The 15,318-nt window shown below is 47.2% G+C and overlaps 3 protein-coding genes across 3 annotated transcripts; 2 read left to right on the plus strand and 1 right to left on the minus strand.

Annotated features, from left to right (window-relative positions):
• Nucleotides 1-2,017: 2,017 nt before the first annotated feature.
• Nucleotides 2,018-3,888, plus strand: D7B24_009498 (uncharacterized protein; the record flags this gene model as incomplete). Its single annotated transcript, XM_028643570.1, has 8 exons — nt 2,018-2,041; nt 2,088-2,428; nt 2,474-2,596; nt 2,641-2,767; nt 2,819-3,266; nt 3,314-3,340; nt 3,527-3,713; nt 3,762-3,888. The coding sequence occupies 8 exons, from the start codon at nt 2,018-2,020 to the stop codon at nt 3,886-3,888; spliced, it is 1,404 nt and encodes a 467-aa protein (XP_028492833.1).
• A 5,602-nt stretch (nt 3,889-9,490) lies between these two features.
• On the plus strand, nt 9,491-12,156 carry D7B24_009499 (uncharacterized protein; the record flags this gene model as incomplete). Its single annotated transcript, XM_028643571.1, has 2 exons — nt 9,491-12,031; nt 12,154-12,156. The coding sequence occupies 2 exons, from the start codon at nt 9,491-9,493 to the stop codon at nt 12,154-12,156; spliced, it is 2,544 nt and encodes an 847-aa protein (XP_028492834.1).
• Nucleotides 12,157-13,853: 1,697 nt separating this feature from the next.
• D7B24_009500 (uncharacterized protein) lies at nt 13,854-14,343 on the minus strand (the record flags this gene model as incomplete). Its single annotated transcript, XM_028643572.1, has 2 exons — nt 13,854-14,038; nt 14,106-14,343. 2 exons carry the CDS (start codon nt 14,341-14,343, stop codon nt 13,854-13,856), a joined length of 423 nt encoding a protein of 140 aa, XP_028492835.1.
• Nucleotides 14,344-15,318: the final 975 nt, after the last annotated feature.

Genomic DNA, 15,318 nt, shown 5'->3' on the forward strand with positions numbered 1-15,318 from the left:
TAGTTTAGCTTTTATTTTAGCTATTAGAAGGGTTATAAAGCCCTTACTCCCTATAATAGTTATATAAGTACTCGATTAAAGCTTATATATAATAATTAACTTAATTACTATTAACGATATCTTTTAATAATAATTACGTAACCTCTCGATTAAAGCTTATATACGATAATCGAGAACGATTAATTATATAGCGATATATTAATATAGACTCGCTTAGCGAAAACCGTATCTATATTTAATAGGGGTATATTTTAGTAAGATAATCTACTCGATTACTTATAACCTACTAGTTAAGGATTATAGATATATAGAGATTACTATATTATTTAGAAAAATAATAAATTCGATAAGGAAAAATAGAAAAAGTAATAATAAATTTATAATCTATTAACTCTATAATATATTTTTAATAAAAATATAGAATAGTTAATAATAAATAAAGAGTAAATTTAATATAATAATAAATATAAAAAGGAAAGGAAATAAGGAAAAGTTTATTTATAAATTAATAGCGAAATTATAGATTAAATATAATACTCTAAAGGTTAGATATTAATCTTATTACTATTTAAGGAAAACTTAGTAACTTATTAAGCTAAACTATAAGTATTATTTATATTTAATTATAAAAATAGGTTTATTAAGTAAAACCTTATATATTATAATCTAAGAAGTTCTAAGACTTTTAGTTTTAATAAATAAAAGTAATCCTATTAAAATAAGCTATATCTACTAAAAATCGATTATAATAATAATAAAGCTATTATAAAATTAAAGTTAGAGGCTAGCTATTAGCTTATAATAATAGACTATATAATAGTAAAGATTTAATTTTTATTATACTTAGAGATATAGAATAGGCTTAGGCTTTCTAATTAACTAGATTATTATAAAGAATAACTTAGAAAAACGATTAAGCGACTTCTCTATTAATATAAAATAATATAATCGATATAATTATAATAATACTTCGTTTTAATAAAGATTATAATTATATTAGAAAAAAAGCTTATATATAATAATCGATATAATTATAGCTAAGAATAGCTTTTATAATAATTACGTAACTTTATTCGAAAGGCTCGTATATAATAATCGATATAATTATACTTTATAATAGCTTTTAATAATAGTTATATAAGTACTCGATTAAGGCTTATATACGATAATTAACTTAATTATTACTAAGAATATCTTTTAGTAATAATTACGTAACCTCCCGATTAAGGCTCGTATACGATAATCGAGAACGATTAATCGTATAGTAATATATCGATACGGACCCGCTTAGCGAAAACCGTATCTATATTTAATAGGGGTACGCTTTAGTAGGATAATCTGCTCGATTGCCTGTAACCTGCTAGTTAGGGCAGATTAGCTTAGATATGAGAATATACCTAACCTAACCCTAACCGAAATAAGAGTATTATTAGCTATATAAGCCCTAAGGTAGACGATATTCTTTAGAAATTTCGCTACTATACTTATATCTCTCTTATAAATAGGTTGCTTATTAGTTAGTAAGGTGCTTTAATAAGTATAAGTTAGGTGAAAAAGATATTAAGTGACCGATAGGACTAGCATTTTGCTTTCCTGAGATAGCTGCATCGGCGTCTTAATAAGGAACTCGAATACTAAAATGGGTTGGATTGCGGGGACGATGATTGGCGTTCATCAATGCGCAATGCCGCTTGCCGTTTCCCCATTTCCCCCGCACCCTCGCCCTCGTGCTTGTGGGGATAGAGTTTCGGCTAATGGGTCGCTTCCTGGCTTAGGCCTTAATATCGTTGCCAAAACAGCTGCCGCGCCGAGATGCCGATATTTGGAGGCTGTTCGACCCAGGGGTTTGGTAACATCCAGGTCCCAGGCCGCGTGCCTCTTGCGGATTGTGTCTGCCGGCCAAGTCTGCCGATGGACTCTGTCGTTTCGAACGACAGCTTTCGTCGTAAGATAAAAGCCCCAAACCGCACCACAAGATTCAAAATCATGTCACAATCGAACACACAAGACAATCATCATGACGACCGACTCAGAGAAGAAGGTATGTTAAACTTTCCTGGAAGTGATCAAATGCTGACATCCTCCAGACACGCGAGGAGATTCAGGATGAGCTCCACATTGAGGTGGTCCCTGGTACCGAGGTGATGGCCGACGTGTTGAAACACGAACTCATCAAGAGCGAACATTCATCGGTAGTCCTTGTGCCACAGCCTTCACAGGATCCTCATGATCCTCTGAACTGGAAGGCCTCGTGGAAGTGGTCGGTGTCGGGTGCCGTCTCCCTGATGACCTTCACCCAGGGTTTCGCCCCGTTGTCTCTGGCCTCCATGTTTCCATACCTCATCCGAGATTACGAGAGTAACCTCGAAGACGTCATTCAATTCACAGGAGTGACCATCCTGATTCTTGGATTCAGCAACTTCCTATGGTTAGCGAGCAAAACGTCGTTGTGGTGCATTGCTAATAGCTTTAGGGCTCCCATCATGTCCTCTTTCGGGCGTCGTCCGGTCTTTATTACTTCCCAGCTAGTTTGTCTAGCATCACATGTCCTTCGCGCAAGGGCCACGACATACGGCTCTTTCATGGGTGCATGCGTGTAAGTCTGTCTCTGGGGCTCTGTGACTCATGCTGACTTTATAGACTCAACGGCATCGGTGCCGGTCCATCAGAGACTTTACAGCCGCAAGTCATTGCCGACATATACTTCTTGCACGACCGTGGGAGATGGAACACACTTTATTGGGTCGTGTACATGGGCTCATTGATGGTATGCTAGACCAAATCTAGTGCAAGAACACTACCTCATTGACAATTGCAGATTGCACCTGTTATCGCAGGCCCAATGGCCGATCACGTTGGCTGGCAAAACTTTTGGTGGCTCAATGTTGCCATGACTGCGGCATCCATTGTGTATGCCTTCTTCGGCTTTCCTGAAACAATGTGGACTCGAGCTCAGCCAGCGCAAGACGCTGTTACGATTGAGGTCGCGGAGCAGACAGTGACGCCAGCTGAGCCCACGGTTATGGACCCTTTCCTTGGTAAGGGAGCACCTTCAAAGCAACAGTGGAAACTTTTCCAGCCCAACTCTTCGCCACTCAAAACTATCTGGTTTGATCTTTGGACCCCATGGAAGCTCTTTGGATTTCCCATCGTGCTGTTCTCATCCTTTGTTGCGAGCTGGAGCTGCAGCAGCTTCCTCATCCTCAACCTGACACAGTCGCAAGTATTTGCTGCGCCTCCTTATAATATGAGCTCGCAGTCTATCGGTAGGTCCCTGGATATTGACTTTGATGCTCATGTCTGACTCCGATAGGCTTTCTCAACCTGGCTGTACTCGTCGGTGCGTTGATTGGGCTTGTGATAGCCGGTCCATTTAGTGACTGGGTATCTGCACGCGCGACGGCTCGAAACAATGGCATCCGTGAGCCAGAAATGCGTCTTCCAGCCATGATTCCTTTTGTAATAATCATGGTATTTGGCAACATCATCACCGCTGTGGGATATCAGAATCACTGGGCTTGGCCAGTCATTGTCGTCCTTGGTTATACAAGCGCCGGGATCCAGGTTGCGGCACTTCCAAGCATTGCCAGCACCTATGCCATCGACTGTTACAAGCCTGTGACTGGTCCCCTGATGGTGGCTATCACCGTGAACAAGAACGTCTGGGGTTATGGCATGGGCAAGTTCATCACCCCGTGGACGATTAAGTCAGGGTAAGTCTGGCCTTTTCAACTGCGAGACGTTTAGCTTACATGGCACAGATTTATTCCTGTGTTCATGACGAACATGGCGTTGACCGTTTTCTGGTGTGGGCTGGGGGTCGTCTTCTACTTTCATGGCAAGACGTTCCGTAGGTGGACTCGCAACAGCAAGGTTCATGATCTTTAAGATTGATGAGCCTCGTCGGCACTGCTCCGTTACAATGGGCTGTCAAGGATTTCATGCATCGGACGATCAATTTCTTGACTATGAATTAAACACGTGGCCGAATCATTTCCTACAGCCCGCAAAATTCGACATGCTGCTTGATAGATCATACTTAATCAGCTAGTTCAAAAACGATCAATCATTGTCTAGGCGTGCACTGCCTCTCGCAGACTGGAAAACCTTCAGTTCGCTTTTAAAAGCGGGCCTTGAAAATATCTTGATTGCTAATGAAGTACTAATGCTTGATAATGGCGTCGTGCATGCCGAAATCGACGGCACCCCTGAAACTTGGGTCGTACGGATCGTCTGCGAACGGGTGCCGTAGTTGCCATGTTCGGCAACTGCCTGGTGTTATACCTCATCTGTTTTCTCGTTCTGGTGGATTTTCAGGTTCTCGAATCGAAAAATAGGGCATTAGTCAGGAGACCTGCGAGGGGCTGTGACATTGTGTACATGTACAAGCCGCCCACTGCGAATCATCTTTCTAGCCAGCCGTTTCCAAGCCCAAGGCTTGGAGGAGCGACCGGCTTCCTGACTGGGACAAGTGAGATCCTAGAATGGTCTCATTACCCTTGATCTAGTCCCCAGTTGGGAAGCTTGGCGGTTTATGTCGCGTGGTCCCCTGCGGCCTATGCGCCAACTTAATCCCCGTTAATTACACTACATAGACAGTGTGGTAGTGTACCTAGAAGAAACTTAAGAATTCTACCTGCAATTAAGGTCGTATCGCTTAGGCCCCTCCTTAAAGCGGTAGGAATGCTTGTGATTTTGTTTTCGATGTTTGCGTCCCCATCCACAGCTCAGGTAGCTCCAGTGACGTAGCTCGCCTCTGAACTCGAAAGAGGGGACGACATTGACATTGACTGCCTCTGCCGATTTCCAAGCCGATGAACTGGCCGGTACATCAGGGGCTGTGCCTCCACAGCCGTGCACTTGATTTGAACGTAGCATTGGTGTAACGATTGGCCCGCTACAATTGGTTGGAACACACATTTTCTCCAGAAAGGGATGGTGGAGACGATCATCCTTGCAGTGCCACAATATTGACTCAAATGCCCCAGCCTGCTGCCTCGGTTGCCGGGCTCTTGACGAGCCCGATGCCTGCATGTTTGCTGTCGCTGTAGATGCCGCCACTATGGAAAGCGCGTTGCCCGTATATGCTGAGCATATGAACGAGACTGCCGGCCTCTGCTATGATACCGTGCTTGAGGGTCTCGCTCAGCACGTTAAAGGTGCCCCTGATGTTAGTGCTCATGACGAAGTCGTGCTGCTAATCGCTTACCTCCCAAGCTTCCTTTGGCCCTGACTGCGTCCAGTCGTCCCGGCGAGGTTGACGCATCCGTCGGATTTCCCAAATTGATTCCTATCTGCAGATCGACAACCTTCACGACCGTGAGGTCTGTATTCCTGCCTTCTGGATAAGCAGAATAGCCTTCTCGATCCCATGATGTGTAATTCGAAAGGATCTGATCCTGTCGTCGCTGGCGTCGCAAAGTACGACTCTCGCACCACATGAAAGTAAAATAATGGCAGTGAACAGTCCAATGCGTCACCCGTAATCCCGTAGACATTAACTGTCATATCAGAAGACAAGTTGAGCTGATGGAAGTTGAGAGTCCGCATATCAGGTGATTGGCAGCGTAAGCATAAGACGATTACTGAGCAGTTCTCCAATATTCTGATGCAGTAGGAAAGACTGATATAATTTGAACGTGCCAAAGTTAACGCATACGTCAAGCATCGTAGGTGCGGTAGGCGTTGTCGATCTTTCGCAAAACTAAGCTGGTCTTTCATGATAAAAGCCGAAGCCATCCAATACTTTAGTGTAAGCATGGCGGGCCTGGGGGTAGGCCGGTTGCAGATAATGTATATGACTGACACGCTCCTGGCCGGATTTCTGGGGCAGTTTTGTGCTGAGAAGAGAGGATTATGAAACGGTGAGAGCAATCACGACGTGTGAGCACTGCCCTGTGTCATTCTAGATAGATTTTCTTTTTCCGAATTGATTGTGTAAACCGTACATCACGATAACATACCGGATTTCTCAAGTTTGGCAACATGACCTGCAAGTCTCTGTGCCAGCTCTGGGCAATATGGGCATTCTTGATGATAAATTGACGGCCTAGACGATCCGGGAACCTGGCGTGAATGGTTTGATGGTGTTCCCAAGGGATGCAAGACTGATACTAATGGCAGGCGCCTCCCTTACTTAGGCAACATAAACTAGATACCTTGCCACTTGGCACATCGCAAGCTCCTAGAGCAACGGTGATTTAGACCTGATCATTGGCAAAGCCCTCGATAATTTTTAAGGTTCCCGTACGAAGATAGTTTTCTTAACGAAACATCTTGATGAAGTGAATAACTAGCTTGGTATATTATACTGTACTGGTGTTATTGCTCGGCTTGACTTCTCCTTCAAAGAACCAAAATGTGCATGTCCGAAGTTCCACACGAGCCGGAACCATTTCCGACGTCAACGTTGTCGTGCTCAGTCATTTTCAGCGCAATCACGCTCAGGTTTTGGAGCATTTCATCAACTTCGGTAGGTCTCCGGAGGCGATGATCCGAGTTTACAATGCCGGCATTGCAGTCGTTTGTACGTCTGAACCTGGTTCGGAAGAAGAACTTCAGAGCGGTATTGAGACACGGCGCCATCCACTTCACATCTCTGAAGGCGATCCCAGGGTTCGTTACAGGAGACATGGCAGACCTGCGCTGCAGCGAGATGGCGGCTTTGGTGACAAGTCTCGACTTGACAAAACGTTGAGATGTTAAGCATAGAGAAATCAAGCGTTGTTTTAATTTCCTTGAGCGCCGTGTGATAACCAGTTCAAGGTAAAATACAGGCGCAAGTCTTCTTCAATTTCTCACTACGCCACTGGATCCGTTGGGCAACACTTGAGCCTCCTGCAAAGTTGGCTGGTGAGCTTTTGCCAATCGGCAAGCAGGTGAACACTCGCACGAGGGCCAGATGCTTTTTGATGAGTTCTAGATAAGCTTTTCTTTATGATGTCATCTCGGACCGTGAGCTCTCTGAGTACGCGACCATCGATCAATCTGTCCTAGAAACTTGAAATGCAACGGATTTACTTGAAGTCGCGGCTATTATAGTTCCACATTACTGCTTTGCGATCTGCCTCATCAATAACCATTGCCTCTTCCCTCAAGGCAAAGAGTTCATCATCAACGGTAGCGCGTCACAATTCGGTCCAGTAATGCATTGGCTCTACTCAGCTCTGCAGACGCTTCACTTGAAAAACCACATATCAAGTCCATGCCGAGTACCCTCTGAGATCGACGCAATACTGAACTTCCTAAGAATAGTGTTCTTAGGCAGTGTAATCTGATCAGCGTTTTCGTTATTGCAGTGATTGGAAATACGAAGAGGGTAAAGGCCACTCGTTTGCTAAGAGGCCAGCGTCGGCCGCGGTGCAGCTGGAGAAATTCGAATTTTGGTGCAATTTCTTATTATCAGAGCTTAGGGATGAGCAGAGTGAGGACGCCTTCTGTAGGTGATGTGAGTAATCGACTTCAGGCATGGGATAGCAAAACATTGAACTATGTCCCTCTGCAGCTCTCACATGTACATTCTCGTAGTATCCAGGCCTTGACCATCCCCCTGTCCTGTGACTCCACAGGTGCCTCCTGACACCTTGTTTGGCTGATATTTTAGGCTTGCCAGGCAAATTGTTCAACCTATCAAGCTTCTGGAGCTTCTGTTTGCAGAGTTCACATGAATACCTGATATTCCACAGTCTTTGTGATTTAGTTCAGAGTTGAGCAGAACCACATTCTGACAAGGCCATGCCCCGCTGAGGAGCACACTTCCCGATTAGGAACCACACGTGCTACTGCGATCTTGGTGGTACATTATCGGTGCTCGGAAGGATCAAACAGTCCGTCCCTGTGGGGCACTATACGATGTCTAGACTACCCCGCAACATACGGACAACCGAGTTTGCAATGCTGCATGTGCATGTCATCTTCCGCGTCCGAACTGGTAGAAGATCTCTGCCCGTGGCGTGTTGCACTGCGATCTACAGTGGCCAAGAATGTTTAGATTGCTATAGTCACTATGTAAAAGTCAGATCTGCATAGCAACATCCAATTGCGATGTGAAACGCCGGATAATGATCCCTGAAGGCATTAGATGAGGTGCCTTGCTTCACACGACGCTGAGCATGGCTGGGCTACTAGTGGAATATAAATATGGCTTGTAAGATTCCACAGGTACGATGCAAGTCAACTCGTGAGTATACAATCCCTTTCTCACTCATTCTATCAGCTTGACCCAAATTCAGCATGCACTCCTCTACAATCATTTCATTATTTTTTCCATTCCTTGCATTGGCCAGTCCAGTCGAGGTTTTGACGAGGCAGGCCAGTACCTGTTGCTATCGAACTACGGTAAGTTGTGCCGACAACGGAAAGGATCTGGGTCAAAGCTGAACATCACAGGACATCAACAAACTTGTTTTTATAACAACTGAGGGGAGCGGTCCCGTTTTAGACACCTTGAATTGGTGCTTTATTGATGTTCAACGGTAAACTGAAAAGAGCCCCATTACAAGCTTTCGAAATGTCAACGGAATATACTAACGTCTCGAAGCGATGTAAATGACCCTGACAATTGCGAGGCCGCAACGCGTAGCTTGTCGGGGTATTGTACTGATTCGATTGGCACTGAGGCCATCGTTTGCCCGTGAAGACATGAGATCGAGCTTACCAGATTACCTTTGGGTATACCTTGCGCATAATTTCCTGTCAATATGTGGATCTCCAATGTGATCGAGCTGGCTTCTAGTAATAGTGGGCTATGCTTAATGGGTATAAAAGACTCGTCGTGTCAGTTTGTGAATCACTCAGTCACCAGTGAGAAGAAATATAATCCTACTGACGAGTGCAATGACCACGGTCTCAGGATGCTGTAGCTGTCATGTTTTTATCTCAGTGTTTTGTTTGGGCTTCTGGACCCAACACTGGGACTTTGGTCCCAGAATCTACATCGAGCCAACCGAATCTTGATCAGCGGCAGAGGTGACATTGTTGGGACATCCAGTCTGGACCAGCCGACATTGCGTTGCAGCCCATGAACAGCGACAGTGCCGTGAGTAAGGCGGACGGGAACGAATCAAGGTCGTCTCTTCGTCATTGAAGCAGTTCATAAAGCGTTCCACCTGCCATCGAGTTCAGAGTCTTGATTGTAGCATATTTTAGGCCCAATCATGGGTAACGAAGGTCTTGTGGCGTCGCGCCGTAGTACATTTAACGTAGATTGCTAACTCTTCGAGACATTGCCTTCATGTTTTACAGGACCCGGGATTGCTGGATCTCAATTGGGATGGTGACCTAATCGGATCTTGTGCAGGCTGGCTGAGGTTAGCTTTATGCATGTCTTCAGGGGCGGCCAATCGCGCGTGGACACTACCAATTGAGGCCAAATGGCCCGTTGCTGCTGACGCGAAGCGCCGCTACGCCGTGTGACTCAAAAAGCCGCTGATATAAAATCAGAAGATCATGAGAGAAGCATTGGCATTCCTCATATTCTATCATTATCAAAATGGCGCAACTTTTGGTCAATGACAAGCCGTTGAACGGTCGCGTCACCAGCATCGAGATTGCTGAAAGTCTTCGCCAAAGCGACCGAGCTGGACAACGCAGCAAAGCCATCCCAACGTTCGGCAAATACTTACGGCGCGGCGACCGCTTTCAGCCAACATGGGACGCCATCGGTGGCGCAACAGGGTTGGCAAGTCTCATGGTCGAGTTCAGCGTGCGCGACGTTCGTAACATGTGCCACAGGCTCGGCCGCACAGCGACGGCCCAGAAGGCAAGAGACGCGAGACGCACAGCAATGGGTGAGCTTGTGGCCATATTGTATGGGACTGCCAACCCCGATAAGAGACCTTTACAGCCGTTTTATCAGTACATCCTTCCTGCGTGCGACCACGCGGTCGTTCAGCAATGGGAGTCGAAGGTTGCTTGGACATTCCATCAGCAGAAAAGCCTGCTCCTTGCCCATCGAGAACCATACGAAAGGCGGATCCTCAATGACATCTTCTCGCCTGGCGCAGACTTGACAATCGCTGACACCAAGAAACTCGTGGGTGGGGACATGGCATTTTCCAGAGTTATTTTGGAGAAGCTCGGAACCGTGGATGACAACGCCCGCATTCCATGCGACACTTTCACTGGACTGATCATGCCCGTACTCAAGCGCCAACTTCATAGGAGGTATGACGACGAGTCGCGTGACGAGTGGCTCGGTCTTGTCATTCGCATCATTCAGAACCACCCGGCCGAGTTTAAAACAAAATTGACGCTCGAAACGGGTGGTCTCATACGCTACATCATCCAGCGATGGGTCGACACCGGCAGAGACCGAAAGGTGCTGGAGAAGTACCTGGCACAAGTCCTGTCGTTGCGCGAGCCCAACGAGCGAAACATGCTGAACACCATTTACATTTCACTGGATGCTCCCAAGCGGCTCAACCCGATCACCCGCTACCAGCTTCTACGTTTGTTTTTCCAGCACATGCGGGAGTTCCGTCTTGACCTTGAGGATCAATCCCCTACAGGACTTGCAAAGCTGAAGGCAGTGTCATCCACCCCCGGCACGTGGCCTATTGACCTTCTGTTGTCCATCGACAAGGCCAAGGCCTTTGATCTTGTGGAAAATCTCGAGAAGCTGTACCCTGGGAGGAACTTTCTCATGTGCCCTTCGCGGCATTCGATCCTCCAACAAACTCGGGAGCTGGGTCAGACCGAGGGCGATGTTGAAATTCTCAAGACATTACTTTCACGAGCTCTACCTGACAGAGACCCACATTGGATGTCTAGGGTTAAAGAAGTTGTTAAAGAACGCAGGAAGAAGGCGACAGAGTCACGCGGGCCAGAAGGTCGGGCCTTTTGGGCAAAATCGACTTTCAACCTCTGTGTTGCTACGGGTAACCTCGAATTATTGTTGGAGACGACCAGCTGGGCCCGCCGCCGCTTCAACAAGGACTCCCTTGCCACATTTGAGCTTTACAACAAAGGTCTTTTGAGCACAGAAGAATTCGAAAACTTGATGTGCGCCATTCCGAAACACGAAAGTGATGACACCGCACCGGTTGCCACTCTTGATATGGTAAAGAGGGACATTGACCTTGCCGATCAACTCCTGATCATGCTTACTCAAACGGCCATCATGGCCATCTCGGAGCCTGGATTTCAGCGCAGCAGATGGACTCAACTTCTTCACCTTCCCAGGGTTGTCGCAGACGCACGCCTCGCCATCTCGAATGACTTTGATGCGATTTCGAAGTCATCTGATCCAGGCACCTTGACAGCTATCGTCTGGAAGCCCACCATGGTTACACTTCTCAAAGTGGAAGCCTTATTACGATCACCTGCCGCCCAGGCATTACTTGGTCCAACAAAACAGATTGAGGCGCCGGCGGTGGAAATCTTGCGGAGACTTCCGTATGCCACGGCAGCGGTCAAGGCAGATCTGGTGGACCATTTCATTAAGGGAATCATCGCTCACTTAGGCCCTCAAGCTCTGAAGCCGCAGATGAGTAGTATTGTCAGCGTTGTCCTCCAGGTCGCGCACAGCGATCAACCATCTCTTGCCAGCCCTTTTATACGCGACATCATCAAGAACGGAGACGACAGTTCGTGGCATCGCCGCGTTCTCAACATAGGGTTCCTTCAATCGTTGCCAGCTACAGCCGCTCGTGAGTTTGTCGAAGGTATGGCGGACGCCATGCATGAACTTATGAAGAGTCAGAATGCCCGGCCCTGGGTGGAAGATCAGCCCCCCGCTATCAAAGTGACAACTATCAAGATGATGGCGCAGGTACTCGAGGGGAACCTGTTTCTTGATCCTGCGTTGTCTTGCAGGATCCTTGTCACTCTTCTCGCAGAGGCTCGCCATATTGACGCCCGTATGACTATCGTCAGCAGCCTTCTTACTACCGTCATGAATCCAAGGTGCCCCTCGTCTTTGCAGAGTCAAATTATCGAGGCGCTTGAATTCCATGTTGTACCCATCGCCGCACAACTCAGTGAGCGCCGGCCGACCACCGAAGGCGATTGGCAGTCGCAGACACTCCCTGATGTAAGCGGTGAGACGCCCATTCTGGACTTGCTTGTCGACAGAACATTCGCAATGCCGTCAGAGAGCAAGATCAGAACGGATCTTTTAAGAATCGTCATGAGCGTTCTGAGTCAGTCCGCTAGTAATAACGGCCGCTGGGTGGAAGAATTTGTCAAGAGAATGAATGTCACCCTGACCCCCGGCGAGCGCCTTCCTGTCGGACCCATCAGCTTCAAAAATATTGCTTTCGTCTTCTCTGCGTGCACCACGAGCATGCCACTTGCCCTTTTCGATACACTTCGAGAGGTCGTGCTTGTGAATATAGCACCCTCCTCCACCGTCGAAAATGTCACAGAGATGGTCAAATCAGAAAGCAAGCTTTTCAACTCAAACCCCGGGAAGCATTGGCTTAGACAGTACGATAACAAGAGTGAGGTTCTTTCCTTTGTACTCACGAGGGCAATCACCGTTCTGGGGCAGAAGGACTTTTCCACCGGTGGAGAAGTCACCGTCCCGGACTTACAACAATTTCTTCTTAGTGTGGCCAGTCTATTGATTCGTCAAGGCGATCCAATTTACCCCCTTGCTGAGAGGCTAGGAAGGGTTGAGGTCCGGACCAGTCGAGATGATTGGCTCAATTGGAGAGAAAATTGTATGCCTGTTGTCCAAAGCTTGATCACAATGATTGAGGACATGCGGCGGCATCAGCAATTCAGTGGTGTACTTCCGAACACGTTCCGTTTGCGGATTCGGCTACTGAGAATGCCGTGTTCTTCGCCTAAAGAGCCCTCCATTGCGTCGGAGGTTGACAACTTCGCATCAAGGGTCTCAGATCTAATCGATATCCTGTTGTCGCGCCAACTACCTTATCACGATGATTTCTGGCTCCTCAAAGACACAGTCATCAAGATTGCGAACAACTTGGAACCATTGAATGTTGCGTTCAAGCTGGGCCGTCTGGACGAAGTGTCAGCATTAAAATATCCGCCTATGTCTTCGTATCTTCGGATGGAAATTGTCTCGAGTCTATTGGAGGCTGCTGATGATGCAGGGGAGGCCTCGGCGCGAATTGGCCGGCTGATTGTGCTTGGGCTCAAAACATCTGCCGCAGAGGGATTCAGGGAAATGGGTTCCAGGCTTGAGGTGAAGTTGATGAAGCAGGGGTTGAAGGGATGGTTTTTGAAAGCGCAGTCAAAGCAGTTATAGGGGAGATGTTGTCAACTTTCTTTTCTTGGATAGCTTTCGAAGGGTACAAATTTCGAGACAGGCTTGCGAAGACAGTCGAGCTGTGTCTAGTGCTATTGGATCTCAAAAGATTGCTTTCATCCGATTTCTGAGCTTGTGGAAGTCTTATGACCGACTAAACTTGTGAGCTGGGGTCGAACATTGTTCAAGCTCTGTTCATATCTTCTCAGTGATGTTGGGAACCAGCTCGCCCATGCTTGAGGCCTTGATATTGTGATGAAGGCATGTCTTTGGGACTCAAAGACTTACGATCAACGCTGCAGGTAACCAGATCGGATATCGCTGTCTCGTGAGCTTGATTCCTCTTCATTCAGCACATCCGTACCATCTCAAGCTTGTTTTTCGGAGGTTGTGTCAGATAGGCGGCACGTTAACCCAAAAACGGGTATCATCAGTTCTGTACCGCGAGTTAGAGTCGATCTGACTCCGCATCCATTCAATTGCAGATTTGTAGCTGTTGATATCAGCAGTATTCGGGTTGTTGAGACCCGATGCACCATTGCGATGACCAGCCATCCACAAGTTATAGCCATAATAATTATGGCAGTCCCAACGGGCAGCAACGTCTGCGTATACATCAGAGCTGAAAATAAAGGTGTTAGTCTTCGTTCAATAGATTTCCATTTGTCTGGGCAAAATTCTTGGCGTACTTGAGCCTTGCGCCATTGTTCCATTGGCTCTGGCTTTGCCCTACGAAGCTGGCACGAGAGGCGCAGATACGGAGCATGCCCCAATTCTGCTTGAACAGTCCAAAGTTGGCTGCATCATTACTTTTGTTGTCTCCTTGGTCACGTTAAATGCTCTTCCTACTACTTGATCCACATGGCACGAGACTGGATAGACGACATACCGTAGATGTAATCAGTTGACATGCGCTCGGTCTCGAGCATGGCAATAGCAAGGTCCAAGGTGTTGCCTCCAGCATTCAAAATGGCTTGTTTGCGAGCACCAAGCCCGGAGACCGTGTAAGAACCGCGATCCTGCCGCTTCTCAAGTAGGGTTTCGCCAGATCCAGTTCTGGTCACTGGCGAAGCTGTTACAACAATGGCCATCAGCAAGGCTGAGTGTAGAAAGGTGAAGATCTGCATTTTGCATGGAATATAACCACCAGCTGTAGAGTCCAATTTTATGCTTCACTTTTTACGGCGCGTTGAGGAAGACTTTAAGTACACGAGTCTGTGTTGGCCGTCCTACCTTTTGTTTGCATCATGATCTTGACCGTGACGAAAATCACAATTCGGAAATGCTTCACCCGCTCTAGAAATTGGCAGCTGACCTTTCATTTAGTTCAATGCCGGCCTTTCGACGAATCAATGTCGCTCTTGAAATACTGGCATGGCATCACCTGGGCCGCCGCAGCCAGTTGGATGCCGACAGACCATACGCGGTGCATCGAGCGGCGAGATTTGACCCGAAGAGCCACCGCTCCGTGATCATCATTTCATTTTTGTGTGCAAGATCATGTGGTAGCAATGGCACTTTGGCCTGCGATCGCTTTATGTGCGAGTAGGAGGGCCCAATTGGCTTCCGGAATTCGAAGATAACACCACGAAATCCAACTGGGGTTACCCACCATGCACCCTTGCCAGTATGTGCCTCCTGGTAACGAATCGAACCTGGAACGGCTCATCATTATTGGAACAATCCTCCCAATGTTACAGCGGGAAGTGTGTACCCGTCATCAGAAGCGATGTAGTGGCGTGAGCTAATCGCGGGGTGCATATTTTCATCAAGGATGGCCCGCAGGCTGCATTTCCGTATTGGCTGGTCTTCATTGCTCATAGAAGACGAACACTGACGAGGATGGACTGTGTCAAGGCACAGAGCTCACTGATCTGGAATGGCTTCAAGGCAGAAGGGCCGAACCACGTCAGACGGTCAACGGGCACCACATCGACGAGTACGTCACTGGCCGCTCGTTATGGAACCAAACCAACATTTGATCAGCCTCGAGTACGGATCCGGGGCATACTGAGTTGCGCCTGTGATACGACCCGCAGGTTGGTGGCGACCTCGGGGTCTGGACCTTGGCCCTGTTATGAGTAACATCCTGGAAATTCCAC

The sequence above is a fragment of the Verticillium nonalfalfae genome, assembly GCF_003724135.2.
Source record: "Verticillium nonalfalfae strain VnAa140/NRRL 66861 chromosome Unknown scaffold_96, whole genome shotgun sequence".
Classification (NCBI taxonomy): Eukaryota; Fungi; Ascomycota; class Sordariomycetes; order Glomerellales; family Plectosphaerellaceae; genus Verticillium; species Verticillium nonalfalfae.